Source organism: Sugiyamaella lignohabitans, chromosome A, assembly GCF_001640025.1.
Source record: "Sugiyamaella lignohabitans strain CBS 10342 chromosome A, complete sequence".
Lineage (NCBI taxonomy): Eukaryota > Fungi > Ascomycota > Dipodascomycetes > Dipodascales > Trichomonascaceae > Sugiyamaella > Sugiyamaella lignohabitans.
The window spans coordinates 897,821-923,716 of NC_031672.1; the positions used below are offsets into that span (position 1 = coordinate 897,821).

General features: G+C 47.8%; 7 protein-coding genes and 2 non-coding genes across 9 annotated transcripts; 2 read left to right on the forward strand and 7 right to left on the reverse strand.

The window, feature by feature from the left end:
- Positions 1-626: 626 nt before the first annotated feature.
- On the reverse strand, positions 627-1,304 carry PRX1 (Prx1p; the record flags this gene model as incomplete). The annotated part of the gene is made up of 1 exon (XM_018879823.1): positions 627-1,304. The coding sequence occupies one exon, from the start codon at positions 1,302-1,304 to the stop codon at positions 627-629; it is 678 nt and encodes a 225-aa protein (XP_018734529.1).
- A 1,588-nt stretch (positions 1,305-2,892) lies between these two features.
- Positions 2,893-2,992, forward strand: AWJ20_286 (the record flags this gene model as incomplete). Its single annotated transcript has 1 exon — positions 2,893-2,992. It is a non-coding gene; the product is annotated as a tRNA-Lys (tRNA).
- A 419-nt stretch (positions 2,993-3,411) lies between these two features.
- Positions 3,412-3,503, reverse strand: AWJ20_287 (the record flags this gene model as incomplete). The annotated part of the gene is made up of 1 exon: positions 3,412-3,503. It is a non-coding gene; the product is annotated as a tRNA-Phe (tRNA).
- A 1,458-nt stretch (positions 3,504-4,961) lies between these two features.
- On the reverse strand, positions 4,962-7,757 carry PCL6 (Pcl6p; the record flags this gene model as incomplete). Its single annotated transcript, XM_018879853.1, has 1 exon — positions 4,962-7,757. The coding sequence occupies one exon, from the start codon at positions 7,755-7,757 to the stop codon at positions 4,962-4,964; it is 2,796 nt and encodes a 931-aa protein (XP_018734530.1).
- A 6,554-nt stretch (positions 7,758-14,311) lies between these two features.
- On the forward strand, positions 14,312-16,984 carry HSP104 (chaperone ATPase HSP104; the record flags this gene model as incomplete). Its single annotated transcript, XM_018879864.1, has 1 exon — positions 14,312-16,984. The coding sequence occupies one exon, from the start codon at positions 14,312-14,314 to the stop codon at positions 16,982-16,984; it is 2,673 nt and encodes an 890-aa protein (XP_018734531.1).
- AWJ20_290 (uncharacterized protein) lies at positions 15,778-16,005 on the reverse strand (the record flags this gene model as incomplete). Its single annotated transcript, XM_018879876.1, has 1 exon — positions 15,778-16,005. One exon carries the CDS (start codon positions 16,003-16,005, stop codon positions 15,778-15,780), a length of 228 nt encoding a protein of 75 aa, XP_018734532.1.
- Positions 16,985-17,245: 261 nt separating the features above from the next.
- Positions 17,246-17,824, reverse strand: TIF6 (translation initiation factor 6; the record flags this gene model as incomplete). The annotated part of the gene is made up of 1 exon (XM_018879887.1): positions 17,246-17,824. One exon carries the CDS (start codon positions 17,822-17,824, stop codon positions 17,246-17,248), a length of 579 nt encoding a protein of 192 aa, XP_018734533.1.
- Positions 17,825-19,214: 1,390 nt separating this feature from the next.
- Positions 19,215-20,846, reverse strand: AWJ20_292 (uncharacterized protein; the record flags this gene model as incomplete). Its single annotated transcript, XM_018879897.1, has 1 exon — positions 19,215-20,846. One exon carries the CDS (start codon positions 20,844-20,846, stop codon positions 19,215-19,217), a length of 1,632 nt encoding a protein of 543 aa, XP_018734534.1.
- A 2,656-nt stretch (positions 20,847-23,502) lies between these two features.
- Positions 23,503-25,119, reverse strand: AWJ20_293 (E3 ubiquitin-protein ligase MARCH5; the record flags this gene model as incomplete). Its single annotated transcript, XM_018879908.1, has 1 exon — positions 23,503-25,119. One exon carries the CDS (start codon positions 25,117-25,119, stop codon positions 23,503-23,505), a length of 1,617 nt encoding a protein of 538 aa, XP_018734535.1.
- Between the last annotated feature and the right edge of the window lie 777 nt (positions 25,120-25,896).

Consider the following 25,896-nt stretch of genomic DNA (forward strand, 5'->3'; position numbering starts at 1 on the left):
TTTGGGCTCGTTAGGACAAGCGGGGTGAGGGTCAGCCTCCGGCGGCTGGGGCGCTGCCCCAGACCCCGTTGTGCTCCGCTTCGCGGAGCTACTCGGTCGCCAGCCTCCAGCTTCGACCCTGTGAGAGCAATTTGCAGCCGCAAAAGTGGTACCAGTTTTCTGGAGAAAGTTACTGGGTTAAAGGAGCATTTAAACTGTGTTTTTTCCATTGGTGGTTGATGCACTGATAAGAGACTCCTAACCCTTATCTCGGTTCTTGTGGACATGCTATAAGAGGGACATATATCATCACTATTGTTGTGAATCACATACTAGAGCTGCTATTCACCACCCGAATAATTACAATCATTACACAAATATTAACTCCTCAACTAGGTTCCACACCTATCAGAACCCATATCCCTTGTAGCTGTGTCTCAAAAGTCTAAACATTACCCAAAAGTTTGTAACAAGCATGACATGGCTCGACCAGTGGACCGGTTGGCAACTTTACTAACATCAAATCCCCAAATAATCTCCTGCGAAGCAGGAGCCACGGGGTCTGGGGCGGAGCCCCAGCCGCCGGAGGCAGAACACGGAAGTCAAAAAAAGGTCATTAATTTATTAATCATAACAGGAGAACAACATTAGTTGTTGTTGACCTCAAGAGGAGTCAAACGGAGGTAAGGCTTGATGATCTTGAACTTGGGGAACAAGGTCTTGGCCTCGTCGTTGGAGACAGAGGGGTGGACAATGACATCATCACCAGGGGTCCAGTTGATTGGGGTAGTGATTCTGTGCTTGTCACCAGTTTGGAGAGAGTCGATGACACGGAGAACCTCGGCGGTGTTACGACCAGTGGAGGCGGGGTAAGAAAGAATCAAACGGATGGTCTTCTTGGGGTCAATGATGAAGACGGATCTGATGGTGAAAGCAACGCCCTTGGAGTCGACGTTGGTGGTGTCTTGGTAGTCAACCATATCGTAAAGGTGAGAGATCTTTCTGGTAGGGTCGGCAATGATAGGGAAACTGAGCTTAGAGCCAGAAACCTCATCAATATCCTTGATCCATTCCTTGTGAGAATCAGTAGAGTTGGCGGAGAGACCAATCAACTTGACATCACGCTTGGCAAACTCAGGCTCGAGCTTGGCGAAAGCACCCAACTCAGTGGTACAGACAGGAGTGAAATCATCAGGGTGAGAGAAAAGGATACCCCAAGAGTTACCCAAGTACTCGTGGAAGTCAATTGGGCCGTTAGAAGTATCGGCTTGGAAGTTAGGGGCAGTAGAGCCGAGACGGAGAGTACCAGCGGGAGGGGCAGACATTATTAATTAATTTTTGTGTGGGTGGGTTTGACAATAAATATCGGATCTCAATTGAAGTAAAGAAGAAAACAACAGAAAAAAAAAAAGAAGAGAAATAGAAGATCTTACATGGGGAGATGGGGGGTCTTTATAGTTGGGTGAGCTTGTCAACGCCGGCCGGCCAAAAGCATAACAGAAGTTGCAGTAACCATACACAGTATACTCCAGTTTCAGCACGTACCCTACAGGTATGGGCAGTAGGAGCAGCAATTATTCAGCCAAGATTGGCATTCCATTTTGAAAAAAAAGTGGCTAAAATGTGAGTATTTCTTTTTATTCCCTGACTAAAGTTGTGGCAACTCATGCTAGAGATGATGAATAGAAACGTGATTTCTGTCTTGCAAACCTCGCACGTTTCTTTTTATTGACACTTTTATCTGCACGGCTATATGGAGAACCGGAACCAAAGCCACTGTTTAAACCATTGGTTAATAGTTCAAAAACCTATTGGTTAATTGGTAAGATTTGACATTAGAATGGCTTTCAGTCAAACCTGGATATAAAATTGAAAAAGGCCATTGGGTTTGTTATGGCAATTTTTATTAATAACTAAGTTACGGTAAACTTTCGCTGCTATAAACATACCTACAGGTAACTTCCAGTACAGGCAGCCAGGCATGGGTAAGTAAGTGAGTGAGGGTTTCCTGCACCATCAGCCACAGTTTAGCTGCTGCTAATCATTCACTTCAGTACGCGACGAGTCTGTTGATTTTCAAACTATTCTTCAATCTCCTCGATTTTTTACCACAGAGTTTGAGAGTCTGATTAACCGACGATCCTCCTAGCAATTGCTATTTTCACAAGTCATTCTTTCCTTTTAAGAACTCTACCCACTTTTATTTACAATCAAGCTCCCGTGGTCGCTCCCGAATTTGCTCGTCTAGTCACCCGCTGAAAGTTCACGGACCACGAAATTATTTTGTTGAATCCACATACCTGCATTCACCAGGCGTGTATATCATCATATCACGTGAAATATGCTAATAATGCTGTAAGTTTTCTAACGAAGATCGGATATCATTGCAAAAAAGAAACTCTGATACATGAGCTAGAGGTTTATTGGTTGAATGTAACGTCACCGATATAGTACATGCAGGAATCGTGGCCGTGAAATTGTGGCTAGTGAGCTGAAGATGGCTTTATTCAAGGGTAAGTATTTCCGGTTTGCATATCCATCAAGCATGGATTCTGCCATAGGTGCATAACTGACGGCAGTTTCAAGCCACCCCCGCGCGAAAAATCCAGTTTTAGCCACAATGTTCAAAAAATTAGTACCTTCCATGTCCTTCTCGCCGATTTGCTTGCAAAATAAAGTTGCAAATTCACCGTTGTTCTGATGAAATCAGTGCATATCCGATCTGCTAGCGATATCGGAGAAATAAAACCACTGTAGATACGAGATGCTATACTGTGGCTGATTTTGGTTGATATCACGTCATGTTACTACGAATAATTGGAATGAATCTCGACCTACCACGACTTCTTTACGAGAGTCTAGAAGACAATACCACGGTTCAGAATTCTGTAGAGACTGCGAGTCGTCGAAGTTGCCTTGCTAGCTCAATCGGTAGAGCGTGTGACTCTTAATAACTCATGTTCATGAGATAAAAGTCATCACAAGGTTGTGGGTTCGACCCCCACGTAGGGCTTCATTCTTTTTTGCTCCGTCTTTTTGTTGTGTTCAGCGTTTCTGGGGAAGCATGTCATCCAAGTTTATCCCAGAATTGGAGCGTTTACCCTCCAACAATTGAGCAGCGACCCGAAAAAAGTAACGGGCTTTGACCAACACAGCTGATAGACAACTAACCTAATAGCTAACAGCGACTTGTCTTGATCTTGTGAGCTATCTATGTTCTACACTACGCTACACCTATCCAAGAAGTGAATACCATATTAAGCAGTGAAGATAGTCATTCTACTGTTGATGGATCATATTTACAAAGGTAAAAAAATAGCACCTTTTGAATCCTAATAGCTTGCGATGTGAAATTACTAGGTCTCCTAGATGGCCTCTTGGGTCCCACTAAGACCCCACAAGGCAAAAAAAGGTGCAAAAAGAAAGTTTGGATGCGAATTCTGCGGATCGAACGCAGGACCTCCAGATATCAGGACTGAAGTCATCTCTTCAGTCTGGCGCTCTCCCAACTGAGCTAAATCCGCTTTTTGTTGAAAAAAATTTCCTCGAGATTGATCCGAGGTATTGCTATTAGCTAATTGTAGACCCAGCTTTAGGGCACCACCATCTTTTTAACAAACTTCTAATGGAACGTGACGCCTTGAGGAACTTGTACAATAATTTCGCACTACTGGTCGTTTATTGGCCCCTATTCGCGCGCTGATAGCCCATTCTGACACGGTCAACAAATCACGTGATCAAGAGTGTGACTGCGAAAAGTTTTCAACATCGATTTCCTAAATAGGAAATAAACACCTAACTTGCAGCTCGAGCGACTCACAGTTGCAAACCACTAGCGAAGGATATACACGAAGCTGAACAGGCACTTGACTTGCACGAATTGTTTAATCTTCAACTGTAAAGGTCAGATCATACAACAACAAACACACAATGGTATGTTTAAATGGAGCGAAATATGGTTCAGGTGATCAAAAAGAGGAGTAGAGAGTGTATCGAAATATGTGTTTCAAGCGAATCAGCCAGGTGCAACCAGGAGCAGCGAATTTTTCATCGGCCGAATGATAAGACGACTGTGGTCAGTTAGAAAGAACAGAATATACTACGACTTTGGTATCTAAGAATACTCGACATTTCCAGAGCTTCTGAGGACTTTTATAACGATATCACGACAATTTTTAAACAAACGACACTTGCCACAACACATTCGAATTATCAACCCGGCTTTCGCCATGGCATATATGCTTCTAGTTTTTTGTCTAGTTTTTCAGTTCTGCTCACAACTGTTTGACCAGTCTACAACCTTCACTGACGCCGGCTTACTGATATTGTTTGAAACACATTCTCGTACACTATTACTCTGAAAAGTTCACCAACCTCATGTTTAAGAAACCGACTATGAATACCTACTAACACACTTAGGATACCAAAACTCCTGTTAAGCTCGCTAAGGTCATCAAGGTCCTCGGTAGAACCGGTTCTCGTGGTGGTGTCACCCAAGTCCGTGTCGAGTTCATCGACGACGAATCCAGATCCATTGTCAGAAACGTCAAGGGTCCCGTCCGTGAGGACGACATCCTCTGCTTGATGGAGTCTGAGCGTGAGGCCCGTCGTCTCCGATAAACAAATCGAATCGCATTATCAACAAAATAAAAGCTTTATATTAAAAAGTTTCAGGGCCTGTCCTGGAATACGACCGTTAACTTGTATGTTGTTTCTGTAATTAGAAATTGTTGAGATGAATTGATTATTTTATCTGGCACTAAACTCCACGATGCCCTTCTGCCTCCGGCGGCTGGGGCTCCGCCCCAGACCCTGGTTGCTCCTCTCGCTGCGCTCGAGTCGTTTCTCTAGGATGCCAGGGATCTCCTGCGAAGCAGGAGCAACCAGGGTCTGGGGCGGAGCCCCAGCCGCCGGAGGCACGGTGTCTAGGGAGATTATGAATTAATTATTAGGATAAATAGTGTGAGATAGCGGGAAGAATGCTAAATGGTGGACATGGGGTGTGGCGAGCTGTGGACGGCTTCTTTTTGCCAGAACCGGAGGAGCAGGTCGGCGTAGCGCTGGAGCTCTTCGAGCGAGATCATGAGTCGGAAGTCGGTGAGGAGTAGGAACTGGAGCTCCAGGTGGTTGAGTTCGTCCACTGGCAGACCACCGACTTTGGCGTAACGAGAGTTCTTGTAAAAGATGTCCGAGAAGAATTTGCTGGCTACAGTGACGCCGGCTATGATCAGTCTGTGAATGTTGTAACTGTCCATGACGAATAATTGAGGCTGGTCAGGGTGGTCAGGGTCGGTGGATCCACCAGGGTGGTTCGTAGTTCCCGAGGCAGAACCTGCCATGACACCAGAAGGAGACAGCTCGCCAGAATTGGCTCGCTGGGCTATTCGGTCGAAATACACTAGAAGCGAGATAAACACCTCGTTGGTGGTGGGACAGTATTTGAGAATACGGGACAGGTACGCATGGAGACTGATGGCCGGGATGTTGCGACCATGGAATGCGAGAACGTTGGCGGTGAACCTGTCAGAGGTATCAGCTATCTCCGAAGCTTGGTAGTTGTGGGGATGTAGAGCGTCGTTGGCATCTATAATCTTCTGTAGTAATACTGTTAACATGACCAGCACGTCAGGGACAGGGTGATTGGCAATATCGAGGTGTGGACCAGGATGGGCTGCTGAGTATTGTCGGTTAAACTCATCTCCTGTGGCAGAACCGGTTCCTGGTGCTATATTCACACCAGAACCATCGTCAGTAGTACCAGGTGTGCCTCGTTGAGAGGTTATTCCTTGGTTTGTAATCGGAGGCAGTTCGTTAGTTTGTCCAGTTGTATGTCCATGTATCGAGGATCCAGTCTGTTGCTGTTGCTGTTGGTTACCGAAAACTGCTGAAGATGTGGTTGATGGCGACTGGTAGCTCGGTTGGAATGAGTCGGCTGGGGTGTTGAATTCGTCAGTAGCAGTGTCCATTGGAGAAGACGACGGGTTGTGGGTGGTCACAGCGCCGAAATCAGCACTGGTATCGGCAGACGAGGCAGCAGACACTTGTTCTCGGGAAATGTTAGTTGTGGTTGACGAGGGATGAGGCAGAAAGTTCTGTTGTCCAGACGAATTATTGCCTGCAGGTACCTGACCAGGTACCTGACCAGGTACTCCGGGCGTTGATGATACTCCAGTAGCTGATGATGGAGTATAACTTCCAGGTCCACTATTATTGGTGATGTTTGTGAACCTTGAGAATCCCGAACTAGCAGGTCCAGAACTGGAAAAGTTGACAGGATCTGAGCTGTATGGTTGTTGTTGTTGTTGGAAAGGACCAGGTTGTCCACTGGCAACTAAACTATTATGGCGACTGTTTGTACGGGGATTAGGATACGGAAAGTTAGAGGTTGATGTTGTCAGCTGTTGGTTACCAGAAGCAGAGAATGACGATTGTCGTGAGACAGTGGCTCTAGACGGTGATGCATTATTAGGAGTGTTATTAGCAGTTGAGTTGTTACTGCTGCCACTATTACTACTGGCAGCCAGTTTCGATGTCAGCAGAGATGTCCGCACCACGTTTCCTGGTTGAACGAGTTTACCAGCAAACGACGACGACGAATTAACTGCTGGATTAGCATTCTCACTGGCAGAATCGCCTGTGATTGGTGAAGATGCGTATATTCCAGTTCTATCATTCAAAGAGCTATTGGCAGTAGCAAACGACGTGAAATTAGTATTAAAAGCGCTACTCCCAACAACACCTCCGCCACCTCCTCCTCCTCCGACACTACTGGCACCTATACTAGCAGCACCTCCATTATATGGATATGAAGAATATGAAGAGAAGCTGTTAGAAGGCTGAGCTGATTTGTAGGAAGAAGATACCGAAGAAGGTAGATTAGTATGAGGAGCGAGTCGAGAGCCCGAAGAAGGAGAGAAAAATGCAGATGTCGCAGCAGTACCTGGCGAAGTGCCAATACTGCCCGGTACCAGGCCAGCCGCTATTGAGGTGACAGACGGGTCATCGCGAAACGAATGAGCTCCTCCTTGTAAAGCATGTGCCTGTACCAAGTTGCTGGTACTGTTGTGTCTAGACGAAGGCCCCAGGGGGTAATTCTGGCCAAATGAGCCTACAAACGATGAAGACGATCCTGGTCCAATACCCGGTTGTTGCTGCTGCTGTTGTTGCTGTTGTTGTTGCTGGCCAAACTGATTCAAACCGATTCCAATTCCACTGCCAGAACTGCCCATTGGTAAAGGTTGTTGTTTCTGTAGAGATTGGAGCTGGTGGAGATGGCGTTCGCGGTCAATAGCCGAATGTGACTGGGCCAGATACTGGGTCTGGCCCTGGATCTGGTTCGAAAACTGGGATTGCGACTGAACCTGGACCTGCGGTTGGCTCTGGAGCTGTGAATTCTGGGATTGGACTTGGCCTTGGGTCTGCTGGTCCTGATTCTGAGTGTTCTGAGTAGCAGGAGATTCTGAAACAGAAGACTGACCAAGACCCTGAACTCCAGTATCGACATCCACCATATTCAAACCATCTCGCGGGACCGACGACGAGTCACCAGACCCCGGAATACCCACGGGCCGCGCATGTTGCATGTTCTGGAGCTGTCTGGCAAACGCCTGTTGAGCGAGCTGCTGCTGCTGGAGATATTGGTACTGGTACGCAGCAGCACCAGACCCCACGCTGCCACTGCCACTACCACTGCCAGAACTCGACCCCGACGGCAGTCCATGGTCTATCGCGGTGCCTTCAATGACGGTGATCTCAGGCTGGTGCGGATCTTCGTCCATCGTCGAGCTTGTATTCTAAACCTGTTAGCTGTGTTTCCCGGTGCCACGCTGCCTCCGGCGGCTGGGGCTCTGCCCCAGACCCCGTGGCTCCTGCTTCGCAGGAGACTGCTGGGACCGTCGACGCCCGACTCGAGCGAAGCGAGAGGAGCAGCGGGGTCTGGGGCGGAGCCCCAGCCGCCGGAGGCAATGCCCCCCCTAAAAAGTGAACTTACCATTTCCCGGGACTGATGTGTGACATGTAGTTTAAGTGAGACAGCCAGAAACGGGCGGGTTGACGAGGTGTGAACCGGAGAAGTGGGTGTTGAGGGGGATTAAGTCGCTATCGCGTGTAAATCGGTTGTGATTTGTTCGGCGGGTCAATGGCGGTTGTGAGAGGTTGATGAACCAATTGAGATTGGGATCACGGGGTTTATAGAGTGAGAATGGGTGAGAATGGGGTCGTGGTGTTGTTGAGGCGCGAATCTGGGTTGGTCTGATAAACGAGGTTCTACTGCGAGGAACGGCCTGATTCGCGGGTTGGGCCTCTGGCACGTGTGAATAGACACTGGTGGTTCGCGGTGATTTCAGTGGGTGGTATTTTGACGGACCACTGGATTTCTGTGATGAGTTTCTGCTGCTGGAAATACGCCGGTGTGCGTAGTCTTCTATGTCTATGGCCAACAGAGATGGGGAATTGTGAAATTCGGCACGATCGATGGTCAAGCCCAAAACTGCCCTTATTCGTCTCGCTCGCTTGAATGTATACAAATGCAGCTGCGGGTACCCACGCTCCTGACGGGACGGATCAATGCTACATGCTCCCGCTGCAGCTCCCGCTGCTGCTGGTCCGTTAATATACGGCTTAGCATTGGCGCATATTTTTTAAGCCGCCGGGTCGGCGACCGTTAATAGGGGAGCCAGGGGATGAGGGAACTGCCTCCGGCGGCTGGGGCTCCGCCCCAGACCCCGTGGCTCCTGCTTCGCAGGAGTTTGCTGGGACCCTGGAGTGGTAGAGCGATAGAGGAGAGAGAGAGAATGGGAGAATGGGCCTGGGGTAGGGGTCTGAGTCCCTGCTTCCAGCAGCTGGTTACCTCGTTAGCCTATGCCGCCTGTGCCATTTCGTGGTAACAGCTTTGCCAGGACCGGCTCAGAGTTTATCCAATTTATGTCCGTGGTATGGTCCGACTTTTTATTTTTTTATTTTTTTATTTTTTTTGGTGATTTTGGGTGGCCCTGTGGTTTCTTAGTGGATGGATCCTGGATGATAAGAGAGTACGGCAATAGGTAGTTCCTGCGTCTCGGATCTTCGACGACTGTGATCTGGATACAAATCCAGAACCGAGTACCAAGTATCACTGTAAAAGAGGTTTTTTTATATATATATATTGCTATTATATTTTGTTGGTGCTGAATCAAAAATGGTCTCGATTTTAGTTTTGGTAATTGGTAGTTGATAGTTGAGAGTTGTTAGTGGTATGTTTGTTGTAGATAGTCATCTGTGTCGAGTGTCGTCAGTCGCTGTGCTCTGTGCTTTCTCTGTCGGTTGTCAAGCTTCAACAATGAGAGCCACTACATTTCCATCACAGATCACATTATAACTTAGCTAGCAGGTGTCAAATCTGGTTCTTGGGCTACAATATTATATATATTACTGGGTAATTCTATAAGACTGATTATCGGAATTATTTGTATTGGCTCGATGTCAGTGATCCACAGGGGAGTTGCTTGCGGACCTGCATATAGCTAGCTAGCTAGCTAGAATCTCATTGAACCCCACACCGAGTAGCGAGTAGCAGAATGGATGTGAGTATGTATTAAATAGAACAGTTTCAGACACTACCGACAAAGTGAAAAGAGATGGATGTTTTGATTTATTAAGGACGGGTTTACAAGAATTTAGCTATCTTCCATTAACTCAGTTGATATAAAATAATAGGTCAGTCTGATAGTAGCTGTAGCACCTGCATGGACCTTAGAACCAAGGCTGATCCAGCCAAGCGAGGAGCACAAAAACAAACAAATAAGTCTAAATTAATTGTGCTCATATATTTCATTAGACTAGCCACCAGCTATCATTTCAATGTTAAGTGACATGTCGAGCTTTTTAGTTACCGCTAATCTGGCGGGCTTACGGTTGCTTCTATAGTGGACATAGATTATGGTCTGAGAAATTGTGTGATTAAGATTTCGAGTCTGTACTCAAGCCCGCTGAATCTACGGGTGGTAGTCTTTTTACCGGGATGGTTTGTAGCGAACGTGAGAATTGAATATTTTCTTTCGGTAATGAGAGCTTGTTCTCCCTTCGTACTGCTGTATCCTGTTAAGATAACAGCATTGTGTGGGAAACTCCTGCGAAGCAGGAGCAACGGGGTCTGGGGCAGAGCCCCAGCCGCCGGAGGCAACGAGTCACTCGTTGATTTGAAAAAAATGAAGTTCACTTCAGGATCCATATGTTGCGAGTATCTCACGTGAATATTGCTTGTATATACAGTCAACACAGTAGTTTTTGATCTGCCATTCTGGACAGCTATTTTGAAGAACTCGAGGGCTATGGCTTGTTGGTTACCATCTATGTGAAAACTATTGTAAAATAGATTGTCGTAGAACTGGGGAACCAGCTGCTCAGATGTGTATACAAATGGGCAAAAAAATTACCCCTGACACTTCCCTTTTTAAACATGCAGAGCCGACGATCTGGCGCAGCGGCGGCTACAACTGGCTAATTTGCTCAGTGAGCCTTCGAAACATGCGACGAAGGTAGCACGATATCCAAACTCAGTTTCAGTCTTAGTTATAATCAAGTCGACTTTCTAGCACATTCAGACTTATTTGTCAGATCAGGATCCTGCCGCCATGTCCACAGCATCCAAAATCACCTTTGGAACGACGCTCCTAGCGAGCATAGGGACCGTTGTGTTCGTCCACAACATGCAAGCCAATGAAAGAGAGGTAAGTTTGTAACAGCCCATTTCCCCGTTCCCCTGGCCACTTCTCAGACCAATTCTTTCCGTGGCCGTGAGAATCTCCTGCGAAGCAGGAGCAACCAGGGTCTGGGGCGGAGCCCCAGCCGCCGGAGGCATCTGTCCAACCCCAGAAAGCTAACCCCTACAGGCACTTCACCAAGGACCCATCAAAGACCAGGAGCGAATGAGACTGAAACGTGAGGCGGCAGCCAGCGCTGCTCAGGCCGCAGTTGGCCAGCCCGTCGAAATGACAAGGGCACAGAAACTGCGTGCTGCCGAGTACGAGCTACAGAAATCGTTGCGTGACCAGTACTCTAAAGTACAAACGGTATCCGATGGACCGAAAGAGGACACCGACACTCCCAGCAGTACCTGATTTCTCCTCTGAACCCACGGCCATCCCTCGAGCAATGGCTGTCCACCCTGTAAATAGCATGTATGACCCCCCGCAAACGGATATTTATTTGTATATCGGAGTCTGCCTCCGGCGGCTGGGGCTCCGCCCCAGACCCTGGTTGCTCCTCTCGCTTCGCTCGAGTCGTTTTCGGCTGGGCGTCGCGAGCGGGGTGTCTGCAGGGTCCACTCACTCAGCAGCATGAACTCATGCAGGGTCCAGTGATAGAAAATCCCCATCTTTCAATACACTCGGTTACAAATAACACGACCACAAGCTCAAACCAGCGCCTGAATCTTTCGTATACTGACAGCCAGCTCACTAGCTCTAAAATTCGCCCATAAGGAACCCAGTCACGTGACAACAAAATATGAGTTTCCGACTCTAATTCTTCAAGAGCAAGGACCCCCTTCCCGACTCGAGCGAAGCGAGAGGAGCAACCAGGGTCTGGGGCGGAGCCCCAGCCGCCGGAGGCAGACCCTGTTCCCGCCAACTCCCCTCCAGGGTTGGGGTAAGCACTGACCGGGGAGAAGTTGTGGTTGTGACGCTTTATTTCCTATTTGGGTAATGTGAAAGTTACAGTTGCAGCGACTCATACTTTTCACGCAGGTTCGCCATAGGCGATTTGATATACGATTTTTCGATACTACCGAAGACGACCATCTCACCCATCGACGGATCGCAGAACACCACCAAAAATGGCTCAAAGACTTACTTACAGAAGAAGAAATCCATGTATGTATTGAACGAGAGACACGAATACTGGTTTAGAATATTGATTGTTGCTGGCAAGATCGAGAGAGACGACGTTTTATTGAAATGACATCGACCAAATAACAGCAGAACGAGCGATACAACTGAGGCGACAGAGTTTATGAGGAGTTTGACGAAGCTATGAGGAGCATGATCTAAATATTTTTTATCGAGTGAAGTTAGCAAAGAGGTTTTCTTCGGAAATTTTAGTTATTTTTTCACGACTGAGTTAAGACTTGACCGACATAGCAAGACGGCCTTCTGAATATCACAACTCGACCTCTTTATGATCAAGAAATGGGACTCTATCGATACTACAACAACGGACACGATGCTTGAGCTATATCTCGTCAGCGACTTTTTCGACAATTAAATTAGCACACTATTTCGAACAGCCGACCCGTCTGTATTCTAAACCATATTCATGATTGTCTCAACCACAACCAATTACTCCCTTCATAATACTAACTCTCCTAGACAACACCAGATCTAACAAGGTCAAGGTCATCAAGACCCCCGGTGGAAACCTCAGATACCTTCACGTCAAGAAGAACGGTACCAGACCCAACTGCGGTGAGTGCGGTACTGCTCTCCCCGGTATCCCCGCCCTTCGTCCTCGTGAATACGCCACCATCTCTAGACCCAAGAAGACCGTTCAACGTGCCTACGGTGGTTCTCTCTGTGCCACCTGTGTCAAGGACAGAGTTGTCCGTGCTTTCTTGATCGAGGAGCAAAAGATCGTTAAGAGAGTCCTCAAGGACACCGCCGAGAAGGAGAAGGCTGCTGAGAAGCCCAAGAAGAAGTCCAAGTCTGCTTCCAAGAAATAAGCATTTTTTAATGAACCATTTGTATCTGCTTATTTAAAAATAAAATAAAACTTCCATCATTCAGGTAATCTTTTGTTGGCGGGTCTGCCTCCGGCGGCTGGGGCTCCGCCCCAGACCCTGGTTGCTCCTCTCGCTGCGCTCGAGTCGGTGCTGGGGGTTGTGGCTTTGAGGTTTTGGTGAAGGAGGGTGAAATTCCAACATTATCGCAGTTGTTTTTGACGGGTCTGCCTCCGGCGGCTGGGGCTCCGCCCCAGACCCTGGTTGCTCCTCTCGCTACGCTCGAGTCGGTACCGGGGCTGCGGCAGTGAGGTTTAATTAGTGAGATTAAAAATATAGCAGCTTTTATTTCTCGTATATGCTATTCGACTCTGATTGACAAGCTGGCTCAAAGGGGCTGCGGCAGTGAGGTTTAATTAGTGAGATTAAGAATATAGCAGCTTTTATTTCTCGTATATGCTATTCGACTCTGATTGACAAGCTGGCTCAAAAGTGGATTCTCCTACTAATCGCTATTGTCAGATGCTGTGTTAAACGGTGTAGATTCGTAAGCCAATATCCGATATGAATTGCGACATACTTGCTCTTTGACTTGCGAAAGCTCGCAGCAGAATAATTCTATTACTTACAATCAAAATGCACCCATTGCTCGATGGACTGAGTGTCACAATTGCAGCCAAATGCCTTTAGAGGGCTCAGATTGAGGCATGAATGGCAGTACAAAATCCCTGAACTTTGACTGTCATGATTAAACAAATGATCTCATCTACAACAAGATAGTGACGGAAAGTGAGTAGAGCTGACTCCAGATCGATAATCGCAAAAATGCAGACCGAAACAGCTAGATCAGAGACGCAGGGTCTGATGCGAGATTAGAGTGGTAGATGCAGCAGGAGTGGTACAGAGAGACAAGCTTATCTGGGACTGCTGCATGTCATGGGTTAGTGATCTTGAATGACTCGCGAGATAAGTACTACACTTTCTCTTACAAAAAAGGTCGTCAAATGCTATATTAGATAGATATAAGGCATAGTGTTACTACCCACTGTTGAAGGTGACGCTGTGGAGCCTGCAGATTTTCGCACCAGACACAGCCTCGAAGAGTGATAACCCTCTAAGGTGACCTCTGACCACAAGTGGCTCCAAATCAGCAGTTCCACTTGTTCCAGCGAATTCCCGGGACCGTAGACGCCCGACTCGAGCGCAGCGAGAGGAGCCGGGGGGTCTGGGGCGCAGCCCCAGCCGCCGGAGGCATCCGTCCCCCCAAAAGTCAGATGCTTTCATCTCGGATTTCACCGCACGAGTTTTCTTGTTTAAGCTGTTTCAGAGCTAAATCTAAACCAGCTTAGGTTAGTTGGGTCAGAAACAGGTTTATTGGCGTTCAGAAATCACACCACCCAAGATCATCACGTGATGCTTATATAGGGGTGTCGAAGCTGCTAGAGAGATCTCGAGTGGATCAGAAGTTTCTAGTATGTACTAGCATCTGCGAGATAGACGCAGGTGTTAGCAGTGATCGGCAGGCAAGAGCCTTATGCAATTATTATAAAAGGAGAGGGTGAGCAATGTTGAGTTGAAACAAGTTGAACCAATTGCAAAAGTTGATAATTCATCTACAAACTTCACAACACATTACTCACAATGGATCAATCTGAATTCACTGATAGAGCAATTAAGATCATTACTGATGCGGTTCAGATCGCATCCGACCATGGTCATGCTTTTGTATCACCAGTTCATTTCCTGGCGGCCATGACTCCTGACGACCAAGATGGTACTCCTTCATATCTTCGTACAGTCACAGAAAAGGCGCGGTATGATTGGAAGCCTTTAGAGAGAATCATTAATAAACATTTAGTTCGCATTCCCAGTCAGTCGCCGGCTCCACCAAAGCCAGAATTGACCTCACAATCCGCCAACATCATTCAGAGCGCTGCCAATATCAGGGCCAAGCAAAAAGACACATTCACAGCACAGGACCATATTCTACTAGCGCTCCTGGATGATACTTCTATTCAAGCCATCTTTAAAGAGGTTTCCATCGACATCAAAGCATTACAATCACAGGTTCAGGCTATTCGTGGCAACCGACGGATAGATTCTCGTATGGCCGATTCTTCAGAGCAATTCGAGTTTCTGTCAAAATATGCACTCGACTTGACTACAATGGCTCGCGAAGGTAAAATTGACCCGGTTATTGGTCGTGAGGAGGAGATTCGACGATGTATTCGAGTCCTGGCCCGTCGAACCAAGTCCAACCCCTGTCTTATTGGTGATCCTGGTGTTGGTAAGACCAGTATTGTTGAGGGCGTCGCTCAAAGAATCATTGATGGCGATGTTCCTAATGTTCTTGCCAATACTCGATTATTTTCGCTTGATTTGGGCGCTCTTAAGGCAGGTGCCAAGTACCAGGGTGACTTTGAAGAACGAGTCAAAGGAGTTCTTACTGAGATTGAAGAGTCAAAAGACATGATTGTACTGTTTATTGACGAAATCCACATGTTAATGGGCGACGGTAAGTCTGACGCTGCTAATTTACTCAAGCCCATGCTGGCTCGTGGCGCTTTGCATTGTATTGGTGCTACGACTGTTGAGGAGTACCGCAAGTATATTGAGAAAGATGGTGCTTTTGAACGACGATTCCAGAAAATCGATGTTCCCGAACCTACTATTCCTGAGACAATTGCTATTTTAAGAGGTCTTCAAGGCAAGTACGAACTTCACCATGGAGTTCGTATTCTTGATAGTGCACTTGTCACGGCTGCTCAATTGGCATCTAGATACTTAACATACCGCAAACTGCCCGACTCTGCAGTCGATTTGATTGATGAGACCGCTGCCAGTGTTGCTGTTGCAAGAGATTCCAAGCCTGAAGAACTCGACACTCTTGAGAGGCAGCTTCAGCTTCTACAAGTAGAAATCAAGGCTTTGGAGCGTGACTCTGGTACTGATGCTACTACTGGAGACCGTCTGTCTGCCGCTCGTCAAAAGGCAGCCAGTCTTGAAGAGCAGCTTGCTCCTCTTAGAGAACGATTCCAGGAGGAACGTAAGGGTCATGAGGAGTTGTCTTCACTCAAGAAGAAACTCGATGAGCTGGAGACAAAAGCTCAAGATGCCGAACGTCGAAGAGATACTGGAGCCTCTGCCGATTTGAGATACTTTGCTATTCCCGATATCAAGCGAAGAATCGACGAGATCGAAAGGACTATTGATGATAAATCTGATTCTACTTTATTGGAGGATATAGTCGACTCGGACAAGGTGGCGGAGACAGCAGCTCGTCTTTCGGGCATTCCAGTATCTAAACTGACCCAAGCTGAGAACTCCAAGCTCATTAATATGGAAAAGACACTGTCTAAACAAGTGGTGGGTCAGACCGAGGCAGTCAAGGCAGTTTCTAATGCCATTCGTCTGTCACGATCCGGTCTTAGCAACCCTAATGCCCCTGCTAGTTTCCTGTTCATGGGTCTTAGTGGTTCTGGTAAGACCGAATTGGCTAAGAAAGTGGCTGGTTTCCTCTTTGCCGATGAGAAGGCCATGATTCGTATCGACTGTTCCGAGCTTGCCGACAAATGGTCCGCAAGTAAGCTTCTTGGTGCTGCTCCTGGTTATGTTGGATATGAAGAAGGAGGCATTCTCACTGAAGCACTTGCTCGTAAGCCCTATTCAGTTGTTCTTTTTGACGAACTGGAAAAGGCTGCTCCTGAGGTGCTCACTATTCTCCTTCAAATTCTCGACGATGGTAGAGTACGAAGCAGTTCTGGCAAGGTCGTCAATGCTGCCAACTGTATTATCATCATGACATCCAACCTTGGAGCAGAATCTATCAACCGCAGCAGCTCGTCCAAGATCGACCCTATCACCCGAGACCAAGTCATGGAAGCAGTTCGTGCTCATTTCAGGCCCGAGTTCCTCAACAGAATCTCGTCCATGATCATCTTCAACCGACTATCCAAGAAAGCCATTCGCAAGATTGTGGAGCTCCGAATCAGTGAGATCGAGAAACGGTTTGTTTCCAGCAACAAGAACATCCACCTCGATCTTGACGATGCCTGCTACGACTACCTTGTCGAGAATGGTTACTCCAAAGATCTTGGAGCTCGTCCTCTCAACCGTCTCATCCAAAACGAGATCCTCAACAAACTGGCACTCCTCATGCTTAGAGGACAAGTCCAGGACAATGAGACCGTCAAAATCACCCTTGGCGACCGCGGCCTGGAACTCATCCCCAACCACGAGCCTGCCACCACCGACGAGGAGTACATGGAAGTCGACTCCGACTCCGACATGGACGACATCCCTGCTCTCGACTAAACCTCTCTATTTATATAATTGCTAATAAACAATAATTAAAAACTCGTGATCCCCTCGTGCCTCCGGCGGCTGGGGCTGCGCCCAGACCCCACTGCTCCTCTCGCTCCGCTCGAGTCGTTGCGTCCACGGTCCCAGAAAACTCTTGCGAAGCAAGAGCAACCAGGGTCTGGGGCGGAGCCCCAGCCGCCGGAGGCAGACCCCGGTCCCGTGTGCTATCACATAACGTATATTACAATAAATAACGTACAAAAACTTTTGCCTCTAGTAGTAGTGCTCGATGAGCATGTCCTTCTCGGGGGTCTCGTTGTTGAGACCGAATATGCTCTCGACGACGTGGAGCTCTGGGGCAGTGGTGTCGAGACCGACCACGGCGAGCCAGTCGTTGGCAACCATGCCACCTCCGATGACAGCCGAACCGCGGTTGACGGTACCGGCGACAAGGGGGATTTGTAGCAAGGATGAGAGCTCTTCTTGGTCTTGGACAGAAGTTTGTGGGTGGACAAGGCCTCCCTGGTTTGTGATGCTAGCGTAACTTCCAACAAGAACGTTTCCGGCAACAGTTTGACGGAAAACTTCGACGCCAAGGACATCGGCAATGAGCTCTTCGGTCTCACGCTCGATATCGGGATGCACAAGGGCAACGTAATCGTTGCAGCAGATGACGTTACCAAGAGCCGATAGTCTCTCTTCGACTCTTTGGATTCTGACGGTATCGGGAAGGGTATTTCTCAAGTGTTGGAGCTCTTGATCTGTGGTCTGGATAGGCACAAGAAGGCCTCTTCTGTTACCAGCAGTCATTCTTCCTACGATACGGGTACCAGCAATAGTGGTCTGGCACATGGGGATCACATCTCCCAGCCTACTTTCAAAGGCACTGTAGAAGTTTTGAGATCCTCCTACGGTACTGAGACAGTAGGAGTTGGTAAGCTTAGAGAAGACTCCAACTCTGTTTGCGTTAGTATTTGTCTTATTATCTACTACCCTCTCATCCAGAGTTGTCTCGTTCACTATCTCCTTGCTACTCAAACTATCATGAAAATAATCAAAAATATCAGAACTTTTCACTAATAGCAGAAACGAAGTAGATACAACAGCACAAAGTAATGAGTGAACCAGAACAAGAATTTTAACAAAATTCTTGGAGAATATATAGCAAATGAGCCAATTTTAGAGGCGGCCGCTTATAAACGCCGCCTGTTCAATACTTACTCGTTGGAATTTTCAAACTGAGTACGAATGGACATAATAGGATTCTTGCGGTTAAAAGCTTGGTACTGAAAATGCAACAAAAAGGAGAAAAAAGGTCGACTTTAAATCAAAAATCAAGAAAGTATACTATCCTAGTAGACGCACAAGTGACACACGGAATATATTTCTAAACATATATTTTTTTTCATGATGATCCAGCATAGCCGCATGGGGAAATTGATGCGCATAGCAGTATATGGACATGGTATCAGGCATGACCAGGCACCCTATATCAAATGCACCTATTGCTCCTCTGATCTGAGAGAATCAGTACTTATATGAAAAATAGCAGTTTTGATGGCTCTGGTTTTGTTTCATGCTGGTAGAAGTATCATGTGATAATGACTAAACGAAGTATACCTAAAGTCGATGAAGATCAGACCCAGTACGCAGTTATCAATTATCCATGCTATTACCTTCTATGACGCCTGAATGGCTCTCTAATGCTAATTGTTAGGATATAATTGATTAAGTGATTTTGTAGACTTGTAATGGCAATTATATTGAGTCTTGTGAGCTGATTTTGGTGTCTAGTTCTTGAGATGGTGGATCACAGTCCAACTTGGAACAGCATCTCACTCTAACCCAACAGCAGGTCCTATGTATTATTACTACTATCAAGTATCAAGAAACTATATAACGGTTTGTCAGTTAGAATCTGATAACAGTTGATTGTTAGTTGGAGAGATATATAACTGTTGGTTTAAATAGTTATGAGATTTGGATAGTTCCTGTAGAGTGGTGCTTGGAGACTGATGTTAATAAGGTTTTGTATGTCCACGGAAAGATAAGATAGAAACAATACACACAATAATCTAAACTTAGGAAGCTGTCTTGTTCTTGTATGCTATAACATGTCTCAGCGTGTTAGAATCTCCTGCGAAGCAGGAGCCACGGGGTCTGGGGCGGAGCCCCAGCCGCCGGAGGCAGGTCAGGTACAGCAGATATTGAAATAATAAATAAAATAAATAGACCGAGAGTGTCATAAGGGTGAGCCGCTGGTGACGGCAGCACTGGCGAACGCAACAGCCATATCTTGGGGCGATGCGTCGGATGGGTCGTGCTGAGTGGTCGGGGTGACAGCGGTAGCAGAGGGAGAGTCGGCGGCAGAAGAGAGGTCGAGAATCCTGTCTTCTTCAAGAGCAAGCCAGGTGTCTCTTGTAGCAATGTTATAAGGAGAAAACGATCCAAGAGTAGACTCGAGGATGCGACGAAGACACAAGGTCCAGATAGCCCGTTTGTCAGCATCACCCAGTTTTGCCCATTCTTGATATGCGACATCCAGCTTTACTCGGTAGATAGCAGCGGTTTCAGGATCCAGAGGCTCAACTACAGTAGCAAGCACAGTAGAGACTTGATTATAGTGTTCTTCCGAAGGCAGGTCATTGCCATACGGCCAGGCATTAGACTGTAGAAAGAAGAGGGTGAAATATGCAAACGACGAACGATATTTCTTCGACAAAATGTCCACAGATCCTATAAGAGAGTTTGAATCAGTACGATCAACTACCAAGCCACCAGTACCGCTGCTGCCAGAACCAGAACCAGTTCCAGTGCCATTACCAGCAGCCAGAACAGAACTGCTATCGTGAGTGTCAATCATGGTAGGATCCAGGACTTTAGCACCATCATCACCTGCTTGTGGTGGGAACCCCAGTCTCTGGATGAAATTTAGACGGGCCACAGCACGAGCAGATTCGGTTTTTTCTCGTTCTTTACGACGAAGTTTGGCTCGTTGTTTGACATCTTCTCGAGAATTATAAAGCCTGGCTCGTTGGGCACGGCGGTTTTTCACCTCTACAGGATCACCTCTCCTTTTGACATCTCCACGAATCCTGTCAACTAGTGCTGCAGGATGAAGCCTGTTGCCTCTTTTCAAATCCAAATGTCGACCTAGAGACCCTGGATGCGAGAACATGCGTCCACAGAACTGACAAACCTTTTTCGGGTCTATAGGTTCGCCATTAGGCCCAAATGAAAAGTCCACCATGAGCTCATTCTGGGAATTCTGATCACTGGTTTGTGCTTCTTCACTCCGTTGACCAACAGACTGATCAGCCACTTGTGGGTGGTCCAGATTGGTTCTGATCGAGCTACCTCCAGAGTTAGATCGTGAACCAACTGCCGGATTCGTCCCATTAATGGCGTTGGCTACTGCCAGAGCTGCAGTTCTCGGAACGCCAAGAACACCTGTACCATGAGAAGAAGACAGAATTCTCGAAGCTGGATCCGAGCCCGTAGTGTCGACCACATCAACATCAGCACCAACTCCAACACCAACAGAAGCTGCCACAGCATTATGTTGTTCCAGGGCGATTCTCAATCTTGCTTCGTCGTCGTGATTCTCCATGTCCCTGCCATGTCTACTATTAGCATCCGACTCAAGACCACCAAGATCTTTCTCAGTATTTCCCGTCTGATGTCGATGGTTTCCGGTCTCCAGAGCACCTGAAAGAGCCGGATCAATCACCTTTCCGCTGATAATACCGCCCTGCTGGCCATTCTCGTTCTTGTCAGCCAGCAGACCAGCAACACCGCCCTCCAGCAACCCAGTCACATCCAGCACATTCGTGGCATCACCCGAGTCCTGACGCTGCCTCTTGTGCGCCTTCATATCCTCTATCTTATCTTTTCAAGCCCCCTGAATCTCGACCTGATCCGGCAAAACTGCGTTGGCATCTACTCACGAGCCATTTATGGCGCAACCGTCACAACATCTCGATCACCCGTCACGTGACTACATCACTTGGCGGGTGGGCCTGGCCTCCGGCCGGGCTGGGGCTCCGCCCCAGACCCCGTAGCTCCTCTCGCTTCGCTCGAGTCGTTCGTCGACGGTCCTGGCAATCTCCTGCGAAGCAGGAGCTACGGGGTCTGGGGCGGAGCCCCAGCCCGGCCGGAGGCCAGGTCCCCCGTGCACCTCGAGTGGCACGGTGAGTACCAAGATTTTCATCTCATTGGTCAGATCTGTGGTTGGAAAGAAAGATAGGGCCATTTTTTTATTCTATAGAGAACAGTTATTGGGTGTAGGGACCCTGGTATTGACTTATCTTATCGCAGTACCCCTGCATGCACGACTGTCAGCTGATCCCGGGTCTCTCGTAGTCTTCGGATACGAATCTGAGTGAAGAATCGGGAGTGGGCAGCAGTGGAGAGCTAAGAAAAAGATGACATTGAGATTTGCCAAGTACCTGAGGGAGCACTGGGATCGGTATTGTTTCATTGTGCTATCTGCATGATATATGTACGATAGAGATACCCCTGATCTCCCTTCATCGCCGATCAACTTAAAGCAGTGATGATCAATATTGGGTGTAAACGAATTCCATGAACATCTGTAAGGGTCCAATCACGTGCATGGTCAGCCCTACTGTGCACATAACTTATGTGTGTGCTCCAGCATAAGTTTTGGAGATGGGAGCATAAATAGGGCCTGCCGCCCACATCTGTTCTTGTCTTCTTTCTTTCTCCTCTTTATCTTTGATACGTCGTTTGAATCGCTGATAAAGTTTTGTTATCGTCGATTTCCAACCTTTCTGAGATCATTGTGCTTGTGTGATTGTGATTGTCACTGCTATTATTGTTTTATTATTATTGTCGTTGTTAATTGAGTAACAATGACTGAGATTATTTGTGGTCTCTCCAATGTTAAGACTATTTTGTGTGTTGCCCTCTTTATTATCTGGGTTATTTCTGGTTACAAGGTCATTGATGACACAAGAAGACGTTTGTTTATTATTGGTAATCAGGAGGTCGTGGTTCCTCAAGTTGAGACAGTTAAGGAAGTCCAAGGGGAGAAGAGAGAAGAAGTGACTGAGATGATGAAGAAAGAAGAGAAAGTCAATGAAATCAAGAAGGACATTAAAGAAATTGAGATCCAGGTGGTACAGGAGTCCCAAGAAAAAGACACAATCGTAGTCATTCAGAAACCCAAGATGTCATTATTTGGAAAAGTTGCCAACAAGGTCGTCCGGGGTATTTGTGTGGCATCCATAGTCACACCACCTCCAAGAGTTGTACGAGCCAATATAAGAAGGGCTCTAAAACATGTTAAACCAGAGGTTCCAGAACCCATACGCCCATGGCGCGTACAACGTGAGCCTATTCCTGGTGTACTGGAAAAGAAGTGGACCACGGGCCGGAAATTATTCTGGAAAATCGTTGTCAAGGAGAACAACCCCACTGGCAATTAAGTCATTGGAATGGTGGGCGCATCTGTGATCCCAAATCCCATACAGATTGTCATCATTACTGGTACGGAGAGTTCATCAATTACCATGCATGGCCCTGTGGTTCGAACAAACGGTCGTGTCTCAAAGTCATTCAACCATTCATTAATTCAGTCATCTGGCCCAAGTTAATCCTGGTATTCATGAAGAACACTGGTTGCGACAGGCATTGGCTACTATCTTACGCTGGTATCAGAATTAGGATAGCCGGAAGCTGCACCTTGCGCTTGATATCCTTAAGTTGAACCAGTAGTATGTCATCCCGAGTCATACTGGGATAGCTAGTCATGTGGAGTCCCAGCCTTAACCATCTTCGACACCAGTGGTCAATACCTCTAGCCGACTTTTTACACAGACCAGAACCACCATTACAAATCACACCGACCCTTCGTACCACATTCACTATTATTATTATTGGAATCACTGGCGGATAGAACACCACGTGCATCGTGTCATCCGAACTCATCATCCTCTTTTTTTATTTATTACTATTCCACTTGGACCACCTTTGGAACAAAGCACAACTTGCATCGTGTCTCCAAAACCAGTATCCATTCAATTTATTATCAGTCCAAGTGAGCAACACCAGTGGTCAGGACACCAATTGCATCGTGTCACCACTCATTATTGTTTTTATTATCACTCTGAGGAGTCACTGCCGGATCAACACCCCTTGCATCGTGTCATCCGAGCTACTATTTATTATCTTTCCACATGGAATCACGACTGGAGAGATCACTGACCCCACCCATAAGCAGTGATCAATACCGATCAACATGGCCATTATCCACTAATCTGGCCCGCCGGTCTGGTCTCATCTCTCTAGTATTAATAATCTTTGTATTAATATTATATTCTCTCAATAAATCATATTTTCAGTCTGTATCAACTTCCCACATAATAAAAAAACCAGCTACTGGAACCCAAGCGCCAGCTTCACAAATAGAGCGGGACCGTCGACGCCCGACTCGAGCGAAGCGAGAGGAGCAGTGGGGTCTGGGGCGAAGCCCCAGCCGCCGGAGGCATCACCGTAGCCAAAACATTCTAATCCAGTCCCCTAGCAGCGAGCTCGACGTAGTCGAGGACACGGCGACTGTTTTCCTGGCGAACTCTGAGTAGAGCAGTGGCGATGTTGACGAGGTCTCGCAGCACAATAATGAGCATGCCGCCGATAATGTTGCGATTGAACTTGTCGGGGACGAGGCGGCGGAAAGCAGGGATCAGACTGAGCCCTGAGCCCATGATGCCGCTGAAAAGTGGCAGGAGAAGGGTGTTTCCAGCCCGCAGCGACCAGCCCTGAGAACTGAAAACCCAGTCGGCGGCCCGTTGTCGTCGCACCAACCTCGCATCAGCAGGTCCTCCATTGTTGTTTTCGGCTTGGCCGTTTGCTATATTGTTGTTGTTGTTATTGTTGTTGTCTTGATTGGCATTGTTTAACTGACCGGCCAAGGGGTCGTCGAGATTGCCATTCACTTGATCCTGGCCAACAGGCGGGATTGCGTCGTCATCCTGGATAACAGGTGGGATGGCATTATCGACAGCTGCTGCTGGCAAAACAGCTCGATCTAACGCATTGGCAACTAGAACTCCGAGTCTTCCTAAAAGAAGTGTCAATATATTCCGTCTCTGACCAACCCGTCCTCCTCTTCGTCCGGCTTGATCTGGACCCGCACCAGCTAGTCCATTCATATTATCGTTATTTCCATCTTCATCCGCAATTCCGTCACCAATATTGCCAGCTGGATCATCACCAGCACCACCAGCATTTTCATCATGTAACACAATTTCAAAATTTACACCCAGCGCACGCAACGGACCGCCGTTATTATCGTCATCGTCAAAAGCCAATTCCACACCAGCACCTTCACCATCGCCACGACCAGTCAGACCTTGACTAAATGAAGGACGAATCCTCGCGGCACATAACTGGATAATAGGCTCGACTAACGAGTCATAAAGAACATGATATCCGATTCTCGCCAGAGGTAGCAATGCCATTGTGAGTCTTGGGCCAGTCAATTTCCACGGTAAATGGTCGCCATCAGACAATGTCAGAGGCATTAATAACGTAACCACATCAGCAAAAGTCGACCGACTTCCTGATAATAGCAATACTATTGGAATCGACGGGACCAGCAGCATTCGTCGTACCGACAGTGGTTGAATCTGGACAAACTGGTCAGTGACTGAAATGCCCAATAACGGCAGGGCCATGTCTCTAGGACATATACATCGTATGGAAGCAGCACCAAGGGCATACAAAGAAGTATACACGGCACTTGCGATAGAACCGCCAATCACAGTGACAAAAAACAGCTGGAACCCACTAGCATTGGCCGCTTCAATCCGGTCACGAAGCTGAATAAATAACGACTTGGACTTGGCGATATGAATAGCGGATTTGCACTGAGGACACTGGGGAGTTTTCGGCCCCGAATTATACAGCAACGACCGCGGATTAGTTGAAGCGACCTCTGCTGCCCATTCTAACAGACAGGTCTGATGCGATACCAGATTACACCGACACGGCCGGCACCAATGGTGGTCTTTCTGATTATGAGGAGGCGGCTCGTCCGCCGTACCCAAACAGATCCAGCACCTGTAATCTTCCTGATTCAACGGCCTCAATCCTGGCGACACGGACTCCAATCTGTCCGACATTGGTGCAATACTCTCTCCTAAACTCTATCACCCGAACATCGCTAATTAGGTCCGCTTATCACGAGACTCCCAGCCGCACCCTGTGGGGCCGGTGGTCCCTGCGTCTCAGGGGGTGGGGTGCTGCCTCCGGCGGCTGGGGCTCCGCCCCAGACCCCGCTGCTCCTCTCGCTTCGCTCGAGTCGGGCGTTGGGGGACGGGCTGGTGCTGGGGTTTTGGGAGAAAAGGGGCGGAATTCGGTGCCGAATGGGCTCGAAACCAGGGGAAACCCGCCGTTGCTGGTCCGCCGACGCCCGACTCGAGCGAAGCGAGAGGAGCAGCGGGGTCTGGGGCGGAGCCCCAGCCGCCGGAGGCAGCTCCCGCACCCACCTTGGCCCTGCCGATGGCCGTTAGGGTCCATGATTTAAGGTTATACTACAGTAGGGCTAGGATGTGGCCGAGTCGGGAAGTGGCCCCGGCTGGCGGGTGGGGTTGGTCCGGTGCGTGCTTACAAATAATCCGGTTGATGAGTGTCGGTTGGTGGCGAAAATGTGACAGGGTTGTGATCAACAGGGACGCCTGTTGTTCCCCCAGAGAATTGGTCGGGTTTGGTGCAGAAATCGGCTGGCGAGACATGTTTCTAACGGTGCTGATGCGCGGCTGGTCGGCAGGTTTCTCCTTATGTGGCTCCGGAGCACGACCGTTGAATGCCCCACCTGGACCACAGGGAGGGGTAGTCACCTGGGATTTTGGAGGGGCAGAGAGAGTGGCTGGTGAGTGGCTGAGTGACTGAGTGAGTGA